Here is a 19,028-nt window from a genome sequence, read left to right as displayed (position 1 = left end):
ATTGTTGATCCGGTTGTTCGAGAAATAATATAAGTACGTTCTTATAAAAAAAAATCATCTTTCAAAAATGATGCAAAGATAACTTCTAAATTGACTAACCTTTATCCTTTATAACTAAAAATTAGGGAAAGTTAATGCTTCTGTTAGAAATTACGTACATTTCCATGTGTACACCATGTGAAAAATTGAGTTGAATTGTAAAACAATTGGGAATTTTGTTTCCCATTTAACCAAACATTTTATTCTACATTTCCTTTTTTTCTCATTTATTTTTCTTTTACTTTTGTTGAATTTTCTTTCTTCTTCATCAAGGGACAAAATGACAAAGTATTACAATAATTACATTTATTGCTGATGGTGTCGTTATTCTTGTTGTTATAATTATTTTAAAGTAGTTATTTAAAAATATTATTTCAAATGTTTTTCTGAAGAGATTACTTGATCATCGATCATTCACCAATGAAAGAAAAGTAACTTGTAAATTAAGTAAACATTATCCTTCATTAACTAAAAATTTGTGTATATTTCATGCTTCTATTAGGAATTAGTACATTGAATGTAAACATGAAGTAGAAAAATAATTTTAATGGAAACATGAGAATTTAATTTTACATCTATTCAAATAGCTTATTCTATATTGTCTTTTTTTCTTTCAATTTATTTCCCAAATTCTCTTCTTTTACTCTGTACGAAAAAATATATGACATTACATGAGCTTATTAGAATAACAAGTTTTTATATGAACTAAAAAAAATTGTATTTCATTGAGACCAAAATGTTGATGAAGTCCTAATTTTGTTTTTGTTTTATTTTTTTAATTATTTATTTAAAAAAATTATTGCCAGAGATATTAAAAATTTTAGTTTCTTAATAAGTCATTTTACTGTGAATTAGAACTAATGTTTTTTAAGATGAATTTATTTGAATTGTTTAAAAAAATATATTTTTATAATTTTTTTTGGAAATATTTAAGATTTTAATGATTATGTTTTGTCATTCAATTATAACTCATTCATTGTTAATATAGTTTTTAAAATAATTATTATAAAAATTAATAAATTTATCATATAAAATATGTTATAATTAGATGGCGGTATAAAACCTTTTATACTTTCAGTCTATAATTATTTTTTTAATATTTAATTGAAAGTTAAATTTTAATAAAAAGATGTTAGTTAAAAATTCAACATATTAAGTCAGCCTATCAAATTAAAAATCTTTAGGTTATCTTGGTGGAAGGTTTGGGTAGTTAGTATGAATTTCAGGATCAAATCTTATTTCTGTGACTGACTCACTATATAAAAAAAATAAAATGAAAATGTTACTCTAATATGCCTAATGATTATTGAGATAAATTACTTATTAAATGATTTTATTTTAATCATATAAATTTATAACGCTATATCTTAAAAAAATGATTAACTTTGAAGTCATCATGAAGTGTTCCACTTGCCTTAGGCATATCACTCGCCATGTCCAATTAATTGTCGACAATAATTTTGAACTTTAATGTCATTATGCAGATGTTTCAACATATACCTTATCTTATAGCAGTGTCGTTGCGTCCCTCCATAAATTCTTGAATGTGTAGAAATATAGATCAAAGACATCATCAAGGCATCAGTCAAAGGTTTCAAAAAATAGTAAAAAATACTTTTGATGTTGATTTTAATGCAATTTAATAATAATAATAATAATAATAATAACAATAATAATGTTTGGAGTTTATAAAAGGATAGGCCAATATTTAAGATCATTAGATTAATTCGAGTTGGACCCCAACATAAAAAAATCAGAGTCAATTTAATTAATTCGGATTTATAAACCAACCTTTTTTATATTGGAACCTTTCCTCACCCTTAACCAATTGAACGTTTAGGCACCGCATTGTTGAGAATAGTCAGTATTCAATTAGCTGGTGCAAGCAATTTCCCTTAATTTTTTATTTTAAATAATATCTTATCATATAGCCTTTGACGCATTTATAGCATTTATATTCCAACGTTACGTAACAAAATTGAGTTTGAGATTTTCATAAAGTGTCTTAGTTCAAGTCAAGTATAGTAGATAAAAAGACATGATTAGTGGAAAAATTTAATGAAATAATTGGTCAGGTTTTGTGTGAAAATCAATAAAATTGGTAAATATTTTATTCCTATATAATGAAAAATATAGCACAAATAGTATATATATAAAAGAAAGACTTAAATATGTGTCACATATCACATTTATTAGATGATTCTGAACCAGTGCTTAGATGAAAACTTAAATAATTGTTGCATAGAAATGAGTCTAAACTATTTTATGAGTAATTGATGATGCAAAACTATCTAATAATTCTCCTATGATGGCATGTGATATCAACATCAAGGACAACTGATGGCATGACACAATCGTGTAAATTAGAAACACTGCATTTAACCACAATTACTCTTGACCATAACAAAGTGACAAATTGCGGGGGTGTATTTATCTATGGTGGAATATAAGAATAAAGAATAAGGAAGAAAGAATAGTAGGCAATAGAATAGATGGCAGAGGAAGAGTCTTATCCATTGTTTGAGACAAGGAGGGCCAAAGGAAGGGTCATTTACACAATCTTCTCTTTATCGCTTTTTGTGGGCATTTTGTTCATCTGGGTTTACAGAGTGAGTCACATACCCAGAGAAGGTGAAGATGGGAAATGGGCTTGGATTGGTTTGCTTTGTGCTGAACTATGGTTTGGTCTTTATTGGCTCCTCAGACACCCTTTCAGATGGAACCCTGTGTTCAGGGAACCTTTCAGACACAAACTCTCTCAAAGGTACCACACTCATCATCATCATCATCATGGCATAACACTGTTGATTATTGTTGAGATTCATTCACTTGTGGTAAAGCTTGGTTTAATTAACCTAAACCTTGAAACATATGCTTGCTAAATTAAATAGTAAGTGGACATTTCTTACATATCTAATGGTAGTATAAGAATTAATGGCTGTGTATATTTTAAAAGGGATATTTTCATTAAAATAAGAATATATCATTGTATTAATCTCTCAAAGTGTATAATGTTATTATACTAGTCTCTAAAATAAAACTAAGAAAATTTCAAATAAATTTCTGAAAGTACAATTCATCAATCACATTAATCTAAAATTCAAAAAATAATTTGAGTGAACTTATTAACACATATTTAGAAACTAAAATGATAGGAAGTGATTACATTTAAGAACTCAGATAAAATAATGTAAAATTTTGATAGTTTATTTAAAACTTCTTTAGTTCCATGGATTAATATTACACTTTCAATTCAATAGTAAAATGATGTTTCTCTTAAAATAAAGTAATTAGAGCAGGGTACTTAATTTTTAAACTTTATTAAATATTATATGATTGATTGTCTCGCTAGAAATTTTTATCAAGTGATGTGATAACATATGTATGAATATATCTACTTTCCAATTATTTGAATAAAATTGCAACACATCCTTTATAATTTATTCTTTCTTGTGTTCAAATATGCATCCAGTGCTAGTCTGAATACTAGCCACGAACTGAATTCTAAATAGAAATGCACCAGAACAGAGCTGAACAAGCTTACATGCAAGAAACCTCTCTTTTATGTCATTCTTTTCTCTTCGTCTACAGTCATTTAGAAGTGAAAAGGGAATCATCTCCCAGCATTCTGTTTTTTAGTTTTTAAAATATTTATTTTGAAGACAGTTTTTAAAACTTGAGAAATTTTAGATGATAAATTGATTTGTAAGTAAATTAAGTAAAACTGCTAATCTTGCTAATCAAAGGTACATGTTAAGAATCAAGGAGGTCTAGCACAATAAATTAGTAAATTATTGTAAATTCCTTAGTTATCTTTAACTCTTATGAATAAAAAGAAAAAAGTATTAGTTAAGGATTCAATAAATAAAAAAGTTTTTACTTTAAGAGTTACATTGAAAAATGAAAATCTTGAAGGAGTGTTTTATTACATTTTTTAAAGGAATATTATACTTTAACTAGACGTTTTAGTTAATTTTTTTCCTTAATTAGTTCTTTAATTAGCATTTTATTATATAAAAATATTAACTTTGAATTTTTTTAATGGATAAAAAGCTTGTATTTATTTATTTAAATAATCGATTTTAATTTTAACATATAACTCTAGATACATTGCCATTATTAGTTTACCGATAAATGTTTAAACATCTATTTATATTATCTATATTATCGCTAAAAGCCAGAACAATTGGCACCGAAAGGGGCTTTTGATGTAGTGGATGTAACTCACATAAAGTAGACTAAAAACAGTAAAAAAAAAAACTACAATAATAACTTGAATTAATCATTACAAAATAATAATAAGAAAAAGGATAATCAAGCTAGTTCATCTTATTGTGAACTAGTCCATATATTGCGTTGGTTAAGTTTCGGATTAGATGAGTTTTTTCTTTTTAGCCAAAAATGGCCAAGCAGCTCAAACTCTGCAGGCCAGAAATATATCAATCAAAATATGGTGAAAGAAACAAAGGGGGGGCAGAGATAGCAACCATGGGCATAAACCAAACCCATGTGCAGAACAAAAAGCAAAAAGCTCTGTCTAAACCTATAATAGGGGAGAATTTTTCTGTCATTTACAAGTCATCAATCGAAATACTATGAGAGACAAGTTTAACTGCTCAAGTGTTTTTCTCATGATTGTTGGATGAGTTGAACTAAAATAAAATTATAGGTTAAAAATTTTAAGATTTACATCAATGGATCACGAGTCATCACATAAGGAAATTTCACACCACACTTTAACTTAAACCCTTAAAACTATGTCTATGGGTCTTCTCCTCACTTACATGGTGTTCAATTTTTCCACTTTTGTTCTATGTGAGATTTCATCTCACACTTGTAATCCAACTCCTTCAGGTATGAGTCTCTTCCACATGATAATTTCTTCCTCAAGCGCAAGTCATCGTCCACCAGTATAATCATTAGAACTTATATGCTCCAACTACTTAATTGATGTGCTTACATATATGAAATAATTTAATTAAGTATATTTTTTTTTCTGTCAACAATTTGTTAATTCGAATCTTCACTAAAAAAAACTAACCATTAAAGACTAACGAATAATTGAATATTAACATTGATCGAAAAAAAAAGTATTTTTTCTTTTTTTATGGTTTCATTTCTTTTTATTTTTTTTAGTAAAGTGTAGTTTGACATGGATTATTATTAAAATAAAACCAAGTACATGTATATTTTGAAACAGATACGAGGAGATATTGCCAAGAGTAGACATCTTTGTGTGCACGGCAGATCCAGGGATTGAGCCAGCAGTGATGGTGATGAACACAGTGCTATCAGTTATGGCTTATGACTATCCAACTGAGAAGCTGAGTGTGTATCTTTCAGATGATGCTGCTTCAGATATTACCTTCTATGCTCTCTTAGAGGCTTCCCTCTTTGCCAAACATTGGCTTCCATTCTGCAAGAAATTCAAGGTGGAACCCACCTCACCAGCTGCATATTTCAAAAGTATTGCCTCATGCACTCATCCAAATAATCATGTCAATGAATTGGTCCCCATCAAGGTGACGTTATTATCCACTACTTTATTATCTAATAATAATTCAGAGCATGAAGACAAACTAATCAACATCAGCAATATCATATTATGTTAGATATTTAGTGTGTGTTAAAATTATATTCACATCACATGCAAAACCAAATAAATCTAGTTTCTGTGTCATTTTATCACTTTAACGTGGTTTTATTGCCTCAACTTGGATATAAGATGTTTTTCCTAAAACGCTCTTTAAGAGTGAGTCAAATGAGATAGAATTAGATAAGATCAAATAAATTTTATAAATTAGTTTTACTTGATTGTTTAAATATTTTTAGAGGGCAGAAGAGAATGATTGTATCTCACATTTCTTTTCCGGCCATCTTCTTGATTTTGCCCTCATTTTAATTAAAAAAAAACATTTCTTAATTAAAAGGATTCACACAAAATAAATACTAAATATAATAGAATAAAAGACTTAAAATGACTTTTTGGGTAGATGATGGTTTTTTTAGTGGGTTTTTTTTTAAATGAAATAAAGATAATGATGATTTTTAGTTGTTATTATGTTAAATTAATTATTTTAACATTTAAATATTAACGAAATACTAATTTTATAAATAAAAAGTTGAAGAAAGAATTAAAATGATATCTTTTAGAAATATAAAAGATTAAAATAAAACTTTTAAAACTTAATTATAAAAAAATATTAAAATATAATGGATAAAAATAACATTTAAAGTAAAAAATATAATAATTTCATACATGAAAATATCGATCAATGCTTCAAACCAAATAAAGCAAACTTTCTAAACTATATAAACCCACATACAATTCTACAATTTTATAAATCCATGCATGCGACATTTAATCCCAATACTTCTGGCATCCACACAAACCTTATCAACTTTTGGTTTAATTAATGATTGCAAATTATCCAGTCTTTACATTATATATCGCTTTGCAAAATTAGCATAAAACGGATCATTAATGTATAGAATATTGAAAATTTTATTTATTTTTTCCTTGTTGCAGAAATTGTACCAAGATATGGAAAGCCGAATAGAAAATGCAGCTAAGGTGGGTCAAGTACCCGAAGAAGTACGCCCAAAGTATAAAGGATTTTCTCAGTGGGATTCATATACTTCTCGACGTGACCATGACACAATTCTTCAAGTATGACACTATTTCGTGAGCACTTTAATTTTGGCTTATTAAATCAAGTTATTCTGACAAATAATGTAGAATTTTTGCAATTTTTTATTTTATTTTTTTAAAATTTGTTTTTAATAAATTTCTACATTTAATTTTTTGTAAACTGATATTTTATTTTTTATTAATAATTTTTAATTAATGACTTAGCAGGGATTATTTGTTAAATAAAAAATGTGGAATTTTAAATGCTATTTTTAATAACTTCATAACATAGAAAACATACAAGTTATAAATAAATATAACAATAAGGCTTAAAAGTCTAGTTGAAGTTAGTGTGAGACTTTAAGAATAAGAAAACTTTATATGTCAATATTACATCCTCAATTCCTAGGGGACTATAATTTAAAACCTTGACTTAGAGTTTTAATTTAAAATTAGAAGAGTAATGATATACATATAACAATTTTTACAATTTTTACAATATTTACATTTATTTTTCTTTCTTTATATCTTTTCATCACATCACATTATCTTATCACACATTTCATTATCTTATTTTTCTCGCTATATGACTCGTAAAGCTAATTTTGATTCTTCTTAAATTATCGATGTTCAGTTAATATATTATATGATATGCCAATCATATATGAGACACTGTTTTTCTTTTTAATACTATATCTTATGCCTAATATGTAGTATTTTCTTTGTAGATATTACTTCATGGAAAGGACTCGAGTGCCAAAGATGTAGATGGAAATGTTATGCCCATATTGGTGTATTTGGCTCGCGAGAAGAGACCCCAAGTTGCACATAACTTCAAAGCTGGAGCAATGAATTCATTGGTAATGTACTAATGTATATTAACTATTAAGACAACCTTCCATGCATTAACATTTATGATAAGGTTTGTGCATGTTTCTGTGAAATTAACCATTGGTCATTTGGTTGCGTTGTGAATTATTGGTCTAATGCAGTTAAGGGTGTCATCAATGATTAGCAATGGGGAAATTATCCTTAATGTAGATTGTGACATGTACTCAAACAATTCCCAATCTCTAAGGGATGCACTCTGCTTCTTCATGGATGAAGTTAAAGGCCATGAAATCGCTTTTGTGCAGACTCCACAGTGTTTTGAGAATGTCACAAATAATGATCTATATGGTGGTGCTCTACGAGTAATTTATGAGGTAGATTAGTTAATGATTTAAGCTTATCAAACCAAAGTTGTACATGGATTACTATGTATTGTTTTCTGTCACAAAAGGCACTCGTCATGTATTACCTTAAAGTATGTGATGGTTTGAATTTTTAACATGTGAAGGTGGAATTCCATGGTTTAGATGGACTTGGTGGACCTTTTTATATTGGAACTGGCTGCTTTCACAGAAGAGAGATACTATGCGGAAGAAAGTTCAATGACCAATACAAGAATGATTGGAAAGAGTATAAGAATATTGATCATATGAAAGAAGGCAGCTTGCATGAACTGGAAGAAAAATCAAAGGCTCTTGCTAGTTGTACCTATGAAGAAAACACATTATGGGGAAAAAAGGTCACATTCTTTCTCATTGTCCCTCTCATAGCTCATTATTGTGAAAAATAAGAACTATATATATAAGTACTATAAAATCATATTTGAACAATCAACATTAAGAGATAACATGCATGTAACTTTTTTAAGTGATCACGTGACCATTAATTAACTTTTAATCTTGATCTCCCATGTATGGTTATATGACTCAGATTTATAGTTCTTTTTTCTCATTATATGAATCAAAAAGTGTAATGACTAATCATTAATCAATTGAAGCTATATGAAAATTTGATTGCAGATGGGACTGCAATATGGTTGTGCAGTAGAGGATGTTATAACAGGATTGTCTATTAAATGCCGAGGATGGAAATCAGTGTACTATAATCCTCAAAGGAGAGCTTTCTTAGGTGTAGCTCCAACCACCTTGCCAGAAGCACTAGTTCAACATAAGAGATGGTCTGAAGGAGGCTTTCAAATTGTGCTTTCTAAGTATAGTCCTGCATGGTATGCTTATGGATTGATCAGTCCAGGCCTCCAAATGGGATATTGTTACTATAATCTATGGGTGCTTCTTTCCTGGCCAACTCTGTATTACTGCATCATCCCTTCACTGTATCTCCTCAAAGGCATTCCCTTGTTTCCACAGGTATGAATTAATATGAGACCCTCTTAGCACTTAGCAGCACAAGTATAGTTTGTTAAGGACTGAATCTCTTTTTACGCTGTTAGATAAGGGCATTTTTACCACTTGGGGTTATTTTATATTGAAATTGCTTATTTCCATTTCCTGTCCAATAAGTGACTCATTGCAAAAAAAATAGTAAGAACTTCCTCTAGTTGTAATTTTTTTGCTGGAGTATCTTTGTTTAGTAGACAAAACTTATATGCAGTTTCTCAAGTACTTCTGGTGGTTTTTTCTAATCAGGATTAGAGTTTTACCTTGATGATCTATGTTGATTTTTAATGTTTGCATTAAAGATCAACATTGATTATCAAGATAAAACTCCAATTCTAATTAGAAAACAACATTAAAATCACCTAACAAATTGTACGTAAGTTTTGTACTTTTTTTATTAGGAGAATAGGGAAGGACACAATAAATGAAACAGATCATTTGGTTTCAAAATTTTGGTATCTACTTATGCATTTCTAACTTTTATCTTGGTTCATTGATCAGATGTCAAGTCCATGGTTCATACCTTTTGCATATGTCATACTTGGCGATTCCTCCTACTGCCTGTTGGAGTTTTTGTGGTCAGGAGGCACAATCCAGGGTTGGTGGAATGACACACGGATGTGGCTTTATAAGAGAATAAGCTCTTACCTCTTTGCTTTTTTTGATATCATCTTGAAGTTTTTCGGGTTTTCAGAATCAGCCTTTGTTATATCTGCAAAGGTAGCAGAAGAAAATGTTTCCCAAAGATATGAAAAAGAAGTTATGGAGTTTGGAAACTCATCCCCAATGCTCACTTTACTTGCAACACTTGCATTGCTCAATTTGTTTTGTCTTCTTGGAATGTTACTAAAGCAAGTATTCATAAGTGAAGGGGGTCTCAGAATTTATGAAACAATGGCATTGCAAGTTCTACTAAGTGGAGTTTTGGTTCTTATCAATGTACCTGTGTACCAAGGCCTCTACCTAAGAAAAGACAAGGGAAGATTACCAATATCTGTTGCAGTTAAATCAACAACATTGGCTCTAAGTGCATGTGTCCTCTTTATTGCCATAAGTTAAAATGTTTAATATTCTCACTTTTAGTTTAAAGTGTTCTTCATTTGCAAAGTTTTTCTGTTTTAGTGAAGTAATTTAGAAAACGTGAATGTTAGTCATCTCAATTCACCAATATCCTGATGTTATTTATTCAAGTGCTGAAAAATTGTATTACAAAGAATATATCAAAACTAATTTAAATGAAGGTTCTGAATTTGAGTATGAGTATTCCTGATACAATTATAGATTTAAATCAAGTGTTTTCTTTTAAGTACACTTATAAAGCATTTTGTTGTTGTTCATTTTATTTTTTACCCATGTTCATTTTATTGCTTCTGTTGTGCCACGAGATCCAATTGTAGTTTACATTGCTTTACGCTTGAATGTTAGGAAGAGTAAATCCAACATCAGCTGGTAAGTTTCCATGAAGATGGTTTTGAGCAAAAGTGAAACAGTATAAGGAAGAGATGTTATAGATTGAAGAAGGAACACTGTGCCTGCAGACAAGTAATTCTCATATAGCACAAGAGATGTCAAGCTTGATAAAAGGCCTTCCTCATATTGTATGCTTCAAATGAAGTTGTTTATGCCAAAGCTAATGCGAGACAAAGAAGAAAGGTTTCCTATCCAAGTTGCGATTGTTCCCTGTGTTTGGTGGGGCAAATTTTTTTCATATCGGGGAATCAATTATTCCTGTAAAGTTGATCATGGGAATAATGATTATTGAGAATGCATAAAATACATTTGATTAATCTTGATATATTTCTTAAAAATTAAAGATTTATGTAAAATACTAAGTAAAACTTTTTTTTCATTTGGAAAAGTTGGATTCCTATCCCTTCTTTGCAAATATTTTTGTGAGAAAGTAAGTTAAAATTAATTCTTGAGTATCATAATTTCCTGAAAATATTTTTTATTAATTGTATATCAAATATGAGAATCATAACTTTTCAATCTAATATTAATGAAAAAATAAAAACTTTTCATCAACGAAACGTCCTTGCAGCGAACACTCTTAGTTTTATTGAGTGATTCATTTTTATGTTTTACTTATAAGTAAAACAAAGACAATTATTATCTAGATCTTGTAATAACTCACTCACCCACTTTATAAGTCACTCACACACTTTGATCAGTCTAGAATAGAAAATTTATTTTCCATTAATTCTTCAAGAATTTTCACATTAATTTAATAAGAATCTCTCGTATGTTTATTAATATTCATTTTTAGATGACTTTGAGTCTTGCATGTATGTTTCTGATCATGCCACTTCGTTCTTATGCGATACATTGAATGCTTAAACTAATTTGGAATTCATTTTTGTAACATATATATCACTTATCAGTTGCATGATGATTCCCTGCTTTTCGGATGGATTTTTTTCCTCAGAAAGTTTCAAAGGAAATATATTTTGTTTTACATAATCATCATTTAAAAGATGATGATCAATGTGAAAATTGTGGAAAGGACAAATTTATCATGTTATATAGATTACAAGATAGATCAGTTTCATGCACTACATGGAATATTAAGGAAAATGATGATGGAAAATGGTACAATTTTAAAGAATTTTAATAGCATACTACTCACTTGTGTCTTGTTGAATGTGTCAATTAGTGAAGAGATGAAACTGGGGCTATCAAATTTTGCCACTGCAGTTGTAATCTTTTCCAGCCTGGATGCAGTGCTTGGGATCAGATTTGTGATTGACAAAGAAGATTTTTTCTCTCATAATGTTCAATATGAAGGGGATAGAGTCCATGCTTCATTTGTTGTGATCAAGGTTGATACATCTTGGCAACATACTCATGAGGGTGTAGACCTTTCGGTAAGCACTGTGAAATATATTTCGGACCCTTTTGTGTGAAGTTGTTTTTCTAAACACAGAGATTCCTCATTTCAATTTTATATGCTCCTTAAAAAAAATGTATAACTCTTCCTACGTGGGGTCTTATGTTATTTGAAATGACATAGATTGAAGCATATCATTTCCTGAAATAACACCACTGGTTTGTTCCTACAATAACGAGAAAATGGTGTACGTACTAACAACGTAAATGTAAAGGAATTTTAGTCTGTCATTCAATAACAAACTATTATCTGGGATAATTATGTAAATTTTTATAAGAAATATTTAAAAGTGATATTAATCATGATTACTGATCAGTTTAGTGTGTAATATTTTTACACTCGAAGTATATAGAAATTAATCTCATAATAAATATCTAGGACACTGCTCTGTTTTTTAGTTTATTTTTCTGTGCAATGTCAATTAAGAGCTTCTTCCCATGTTATGATAATAAAACTATAAATTAGGGTCGACTTAAAGCTCAAACAACTCAAGCAAGGGTTTTAGACCCCAAAAAAAAAGGTCCCAAATTTTTTTTTGAGTACTAATATACCTAAAAAAAATTATTGTAAAATTATATTTGAAAATAAATTTTAATAAAATATTATAACTAACTGTTAATTTTTTTATTGCTTCAGCTGAAAAGAGTTTTTCAAAGTTAAAAATAATAAAAATTTATTTAAGATCAATAATGTCTCAGCAAAGATTGAACATGTTGACATTATTGTTTATAAAAAAAATGTTAAATAAAATTAATTACAACAATTTAATCAATAATTTTACATAATAAAAAGCTCAAAAAATTAATTTTAAATAAAACAATGATAATATTAATAAATTATTTTATGAGTAAATAAAATGTTTCATTCTTAAATTTATTTTAGACCTCTCAAATCTTAGAGCCGCCTTATTATAAATTACAACAAATTATTACATATCTTGTTTAAATTTAAAATGAATATTGATATGTTAGTGCATTATAATGCTTTAGAAGTCAACTATTGATCCTATAAATTTTTGTTGGAAGCATTAGGTGAAAGGACCTTCTGGTGAACCAATTAAAGATTTTCATGACATGACAAGTGAAATATTCGAATTTGTGGCACGAAACAGTGGACCCTATCGCTTCTGCTTCATCAACAAGTCTCCCTATCATGAAACAGTTGATTTTGATGTCCATTCTAACCACATTCATTTCACTGATCAGCATGCAAAAGATGGTGGGTGAGCCATACTGAACTGATTAATTCGTTACAGTTTATTAATTAGTCAATCCAAGCTGGTCCATTTTTGCAACTGTGAATAGGTGAGAGTTGCTGTTGACATCTTTTTTTTTTTATCTTTGCAGAGCATTTAACTCCTTTGTTGGATCAGATAGTAAAGTTAGAGCAAGCTCTTTTCAACATTCAGTATGAACAGCATTGGCTTGAGGCTCAGACAGAACGCCAGGCAATAGGTACATCACACATCACAATGAGCTTCTATTGGTTTAACTTCTTGACTTATTCAAATATCTAGTGGGAACTATTGAATAAAAAAGAAGTACCAATAACACACTTGTCAAAACAAGTGAGACACTCTCCACTCTTATTGATTAAAATTTATGGAAAACTCTAAAATTAAAAGAGAGATTCATCAATAAGAAGTGAGACTTATAAAATTATCATTATCAATAAATTTCATCCAACAAGATGTGTGATAAAAAAATGTGTAAGACTCTTGAATCAAATTAGGGAAACATGGTCACTATTATACTTTAGGCTTTGACTAAGTGGCACTAAGTAATAAAGAGATTGTTTTCTTAAAAAAGAAATATTTGTCTTCTAAATAAAAAAAAGTTGCTAGTCTCATTAAAACTTGACCTGAGTTTGGTTGAACCACTATTTATTTATGTTCAACTCTACTAGTCTACTTAGGTTTTAGAAACTCAAATTTCCAAAGAAATTTTGACAGTTCAGTTTTTGACTTTTTGGCCACCTTGCTTCTTGACTATGCTTCTTGGCGTCTTGCTGCTTTTCTAGTCCAAGTAATCAACGGAAGCAAAAGAATAAACAAGCCTTGTAGTTGAACAGTGCACTTCGACTTGCTTTAAATGAAATTAATACAAATTTATCAGTCTTTTCTTTCTGCAGAATTTATTTAATAAATTACCATACCTGTCATAATAATCTATTTTTTATTTAAAAAAAAGGCTATTTTTCTTTAAACTTCGTGATTCTTGACTCACTATTATATCTTCAAGTATACTATACATTTAATGTCAATTTTGATCTTTAGTATAAACTATCTCCTAGAATGTATGTTGATAACACGTGCTCACTCAAGTCCACCAAGAATATCCTTTACAAAGTGACTGGTTTCATATAAAAAATATACTACAGCTGATTATATCTTAGAATTTCATTTATTTATTGGCAATTGCAGCAAGCAATGCAATGAGCTCCAGAGCAATTCACAAGGCCTTACTTGAATCAATGACACTAATGGGTGCCAGTGCCCTCCAAGTTTATCTTCTCCGTCGCCTCTTTGAAAGAAAGCCTGCCTATAGAGTTCAAGTACCTGAACGTTGATTTTGGAGCATAACCTGTTAAGTCCACTAAATTCTGTTGGCCATTAAAGGTTACATTGGAACCACCTAATTGAAGATTATTTAGCTCTTCTTTTAAGGCACATGGACATGCATTCCTGTCTTACTTTATGCTAGTCATGTTAACATTGCTGTCTCCGAGCTCTCCAGCTGAGTCCTCTTAAATTTCGCAGGATAAGTGGACCAGATAAATGATAAATAATTGGCCATAGAACTTGCAAGCATACAAATTGTAATTTGCGATTTCGAGTCACCATGGATGCTTTTCTTTATAAAAATCTATACGCAATAAAGGCAAAGATGCTCCAGCATACTAACAATTATTGTCACGTTATTTTTAACACCATCAAGGCATCTACTTCATACAAATTTCAGACTTCATGGATAACATTATGTAACCTTTATGACAACAAAAACATCATCTTCATAGCATATTTCTATTGACATGATAAATATGTATTTGGAATTTTTATTTATTTTTATCAAACATGCATGCAGGACTAGGTTATGACTTTATGAGCAAAATTAAGCAAACAAATTTGTCTCTGTTTTTTTTTTTGTTTTTTGTTTTTTTATTGTTCTCTTCCAGCTTAGAAGAAGAGTTTAAACTGGAAAGGAACAACTAGTGGTAATGAAAAGCAAGGCATACACCAAATTGAAAACTTGATCAGGGCAAAGAAATAAAAGGAAGGAATAAAATGGGTTCATAAAATAGGATTTGTTTCATAATACAAGCAATACAATGTGACAAGCAACGCTCTAGCTCATAGCGCAAGACAAGGCAAAACAGGAAGCAACCCTGGCTCCTAATAATAAACCACAACATTGATACACACACATAAATAATAGTCTGTCTTCTTTTCTTTCCCCCATTGCAGCTCACTTTTACATCACATAATATAAATTCCGTAGAATTCGCTTATGGCTCTACAGCTCTTATCTTTGAGAAAATACTGTGACGCTAGTTACACATAAACATTGTTCTTCTGTTCAGGCTTTTCACAGGAGCAACCATTGCTATGCTATGATTCGGCAGAAGGGTTTTGCATGCAGCAAAACCATTTTTTCTGAAACCAAGTAAAATTCGTTCATAAGGAGAAAATGGCATACATATACTGTGAATGAATTTGAATGCTCCTTATCTATTTAAAATAATTACATCTCAATTTGACAATCTAAACCCAAACAAAATCCAATGCAAACCACTGTTTCTCTGATCAATCTGGCTAAAAAAAACACTTCATTTCAAAGGTTCACAAATTATCAGGGATAGGTTCACCCACCATAGACCAAAATTATTAGAGAAAATCAAATCAAATAGAAGATAGACCCATCTTTTCCTCTTTTGTTTTGGACATTCTAATGTGTATATTTCAAAAGCAAGAGTGAATACTAGTTATGACTGACATTGATACCAAAAAGAGTTGGGGGGGGGGGGGGGAGAAGAAAATCAAACAGAGATTATAAATTTTACAAACTTAAAATATCATCCAATAGTTTCTCAATTCATGCAAAAAAACACAGGCATACATGATGTGACACCCGGGTGCACACATGTCACAACACAATCAGCATTTTGGCAAGGTTAAAATTTCTGTTCAGATGGGTAAAAATATTCTGCGTTTACTGTTCAGATTACAAATAAAAACAGTGGTGTGTTTGCAGATTAGAGAGAGAATTAATCAAGAACATCTTACAGTCTGAGTTTTGCCAGGCTCTACTGCAGGTTTGCTATGAGGATCAGTAGCAGTCTTTCCTGGTGACTCTGGGTTGCCACCTGTCTTTTTCTCATCCCTGGCCTTATTAAAAATCACCGTGAACCCCTCAGCTGAGGCTGGATCATTGACATCCCATTCACCAAATTTGGGAAGTGGCCGACCCTTTTCCTGTGGGATAATTAGATTTTAAAATAAAGACTCAAAATAATTTTAAAATAATTCATTAACATTTTTATGAACTTGATAATTATAAAACTCTGGAAGGAAAGTACGGAAAGCTGAAACAGAAGAGATTTTCTACATATTACAAAAGTTTGATACACGCATGTCTCAAATAATAAAGTTTGGTGCCTATTAAGCTTAGAAGAAAGAAGACCAAACATAACGCATAAAAACAGAGAAGTTTGATTAATAGTTGTTGGTAAAGAACCCGAACCTTTAAGATCATACACTATTTGTATTATTCTGGGGTCAATTCATGTAAATTGTTCTTCCAAATTCTTATTCAATCTCTAGAAAGAGGCATGTTTCTAATTGCCAGCCCCCTTTGCTTATCCATCATACATCACTCCCACAAAGGTCAAGTCATCATTTAAAGTTTGGACAGCACTTGACATAACTAATCACATCTGATTTGCAGCACATCTACAAACCACACAAGGTTCTCTCTACTTTCTTTTTTTCCTTTTCCCTACTCATAGACTAGCAGTCATTCATTCCCACACACCCAGTGGTTTAAGATCTATGGTATAGACTCTCTTGCATCTTTTTGAGAATGTTGGATTTGTCCTACTAGTCAGAAAACTGTAACAACTTCTATATTCTGTCACCATTCCAAATATTATGGGAAGATCAAACAGGATAAGGCTCTATTACATTGTACAATTTGAGTCCTTTTATGGTTTGGTATTTTAGCATTCTTGTTTCCTTTACACGGATTACTCATTTTCAAGTGATCAACTTCCCTACTTGCCCTTTCTAATAAAATCCTGTTATTTTCTCTAAAAGAAAAAACAATTATCTGGCCAAATTGTTTAAGCAACAAGAACTGAGGTTCACATATCATAATTCATACATAAAACAGAAGAGGAAAAAAAGAGGTCAAATCACGAGGCAGTAATTCCAAAAAGGGCAGGTTGTACCAGAACAAACCAACTAAGAATTCAGTAATTTCACCCCACACAAGAAAAGAAGCAAAGGAAATCAACTAGAAATTATAACATATCTGATCTACAAACACCTCCGATACTGATAAGTGATAACAGCCTTCACGATTCAGAAGCTACTAGAAAAGAGAACAAACCCCAAAATAGCAACAATCCAATCACCCAAACACACGGTGATCCAAAAATAGGAAAAACCCCACACCCAATTTAAGGCAAAACCAAAGTATGAACTAATACATCTAAATGACTTATTCCCCAAACAACATGCTAAAAAGCAGCAACATCCTAAGACTATACTATTCTTTTACATGACATTTGAGGATCGAACCAAAAAGGAACACAAGTAAAAAATTTATACAGAAACGAAGAAAAAAACATGTAATCAGTAGAAATCGAAGACATGAACCTAAAACTCAAATAATCGAAGGATCAAAGTACCAAAATCCAGAAATGAACAAAAAAAGTAAGACAGATAAATCAAAATTAATGGGAGAAAAAAAGCTTAAATTAACCACAGAAAAAGAAAATCGGAAACGCGAGTTAGCGATTGGGGAATCGCAAACAACAGTTCAATACAATGATCAGAGAGAAAATCAAATCAATTGAGAAAATAAAAAGTAACAAAAAAAACAGAAATAGAAAGAGAAAACAAAACATACCGACATCAATACGAAGATGAAATGTTTTCAGGGAAAGAAAAAGGAGCGAGAAAACTCCAATTAATAAAAGGAATCGGAGAGAGGAGAAAATTCTGAGAGAGAGAGAGAGAGAGAGAGAAAGAGTGTGAAAGTGTTAGAGAGAAAAAGTGCGTGATGACGATGAAGAAAGAAAAGAAGAGTAGTAGTCCTTGTTGCGACTTCGAGTTGGGCCGAAAATGGGCCTTACGGAGTGGCGTAACGGGATTCGTCGAACGTCGTTACGTGTTCCGCGGGAACGGAACACTGTGCCGTTAGATTTAGCGTCACACGTGACGTGGGGTGGGGGATATGCGTGGGGAAGGGTTCGTGGAAAAGTGACGGAACGGTGAGCTGGCAAACGGTGACGCCGTGAAGTGCCGTTCGCTTTTTCGATGATGCCTTTCTTGGAAGGGAGCGACTTGGTTCTGAGTTGTTGGTCTCTTCGCTTTTTCTTGTTGTTGATGAGCCTATAAAGATACTACTACCTTTTCTATGAGCAAATTTCTATGTATGTATAGCAGAAATTAATGGCTTCATTAATGTTGATGACTGTATTTGAATTTAAGGCAATGGTGTTGTCATAGGAAGCCACCTTTAAAAAGATGTAATTAATTGACTTATAGTAATAATCATTAAATCCACATATATCTCTTCTATTAACAAATTCTTGACACAAGTAAAACGATCCTAAATTTATTTTAGTTTTTTTTTAAGTAAAATCACTAAAAGTAATTAAATATGTTTTTTGGCGGAGAATATTCATCAATAAAATCGATTCAAATTTAATATAAATGATTTTTTGTGAGATTATTTTTTTATGACTAAACTTTTGTTATGGGAGATTAACTTTTTAATTTATAGGAATGTGTTTAACTAGGATGAGATTTATAATCTTTTTTTTGGTAAAAATATATGTATGCATGAAAAATAATATGATGGGATAAGAAGAGACCGAAAGAGTTAATGAAATTTTTGAAATATTACTACTTATAAAAGTTATTATTTTTCTCTAGGATTTCTAGTTGGAATTAGTGGTGTCATCTTTCACAATAATAGTATTTTACTCTTAAAGTAACACTTCTATTTTTGCATGCTAG

The 19,028-nt window shown here is 30.5% G+C and overlaps 3 protein-coding genes across 3 annotated transcripts; 2 read left to right on the top strand and 1 right to left on the bottom strand.

Annotated features, from left to right (window-relative positions):
- Positions 1-2,262: 2,262 nt before the first annotated feature.
- LOC114423531 (cellulose synthase-like protein E1) lies at positions 2,263-10,173 on the top strand. Its single transcript, XM_028390327.1, has 8 exons — positions 2,263-2,803; positions 5,240-5,561; positions 6,569-6,709; positions 7,399-7,530; positions 7,663-7,875; positions 8,010-8,240; positions 8,521-8,868; positions 9,400-10,173. Exons 1-8 carry the CDS (start codon positions 2,532-2,534, stop codon positions 9,955-9,957), a joined length of 2,217 nt encoding a protein of 738 aa, XP_028246128.1. The 5' UTR covers positions 2,263-2,531; the 3' UTR covers positions 9,958-10,173.
- Positions 10,174-11,508: 1,335 nt separating this feature from the next.
- Positions 11,509-14,651, top strand: LOC114423533 (transmembrane emp24 domain-containing protein p24beta2-like). The gene is made up of 4 exons (XM_028390330.1): positions 11,509-11,762; positions 12,817-13,003; positions 13,132-13,239; positions 14,208-14,651. The coding sequence occupies exons 1-4, from the start codon at positions 11,559-11,561 to the stop codon at positions 14,351-14,353; spliced, it is 645 nt and encodes a 214-aa protein (XP_028246131.1). The 5' UTR covers positions 11,509-11,558; the 3' UTR covers positions 14,354-14,651.
- A 400-nt stretch (positions 14,652-15,051) lies between these two features.
- Positions 15,052-18,074, bottom strand: LOC114423534 (protein NOI4-like). Its single transcript, XM_028390331.1, has 3 exons — positions 17,914-18,074; positions 16,068-16,256; positions 15,052-15,437 (listed from the first exon to the last, which is right to left on the bottom strand). The coding sequence occupies exons 1-3, from the start codon at positions 17,917-17,919 to the stop codon at positions 15,393-15,395; spliced, it is 240 nt and encodes a 79-aa protein (XP_028246132.1). The 5' UTR covers positions 17,920-18,074; the 3' UTR covers positions 15,052-15,392.
- Between the last annotated feature and the right edge of the window lie 954 nt (positions 18,075-19,028).

This window comes from Glycine soja, chromosome 8, assembly GCF_004193775.1.
Source record: "Glycine soja cultivar W05 chromosome 8, ASM419377v2, whole genome shotgun sequence".
NCBI lineage: Eukaryota > Viridiplantae > Streptophyta > Magnoliopsida > Fabales > Fabaceae > Glycine > Glycine soja.
This window is presented reverse-complemented; position numbering and strand designations above follow the sequence as displayed.

What these genes read in the sequence shown, in the direction of transcription:
- LOC114423534 (XM_028390331.1), bottom strand. An exon ending in AGCCTGGCAAAACTCAGACT is followed by an intron (nt 15,438 to 16,067) that starts GTAAGATGTTCT and finishes ACTTGGTTTCAG; the next exon opens with AAAAAATGGTTTTGCTGCAT.
- LOC114423533 (XM_028390330.1), top strand. Translation starts at nt 11,559, where the DNA reads ATGAAACTGGGGCTATCAAATTTTGCCACTGCAGTTGTAATCTTTTCC. An exon ending in ATGAGGGTGTAGACCTTTCG is followed by an intron (nt 11,763 to 12,816) that starts GTAAGCACTGTG and finishes TGGAAGCATTAG; the next exon opens with GTGAAAGGACCTTCTGGTGA. An exon ending in GACAGAACGCCAGGCAATAG is followed by an intron (nt 13,240 to 14,207) that starts GTACATCACACA and finishes TGGCAATTGCAG; the next exon opens with CAAGCAATGCAATGAGCTCC.
- LOC114423531 (XM_028390327.1), top strand. Translation starts at nt 2,532, where the DNA reads ATGGCAGAGGAAGAGTCTTATCCATTGTTTGAGACAAGGAGGGCCAAA. An exon ending in ATGAATTGGTCCCCATCAAG is followed by an intron (nt 5,562 to 6,568) that starts GTGACGTTATTA and finishes TCCTTGTTGCAG; the next exon opens with AAATTGTACCAAGATATGGA. An exon ending in CTGGAGCAATGAATTCATTG is followed by an intron (nt 7,531 to 7,662) that starts GTAATGTACTAA and finishes GGTCTAATGCAG; the next exon opens with TTAAGGGTGTCATCAATGAT.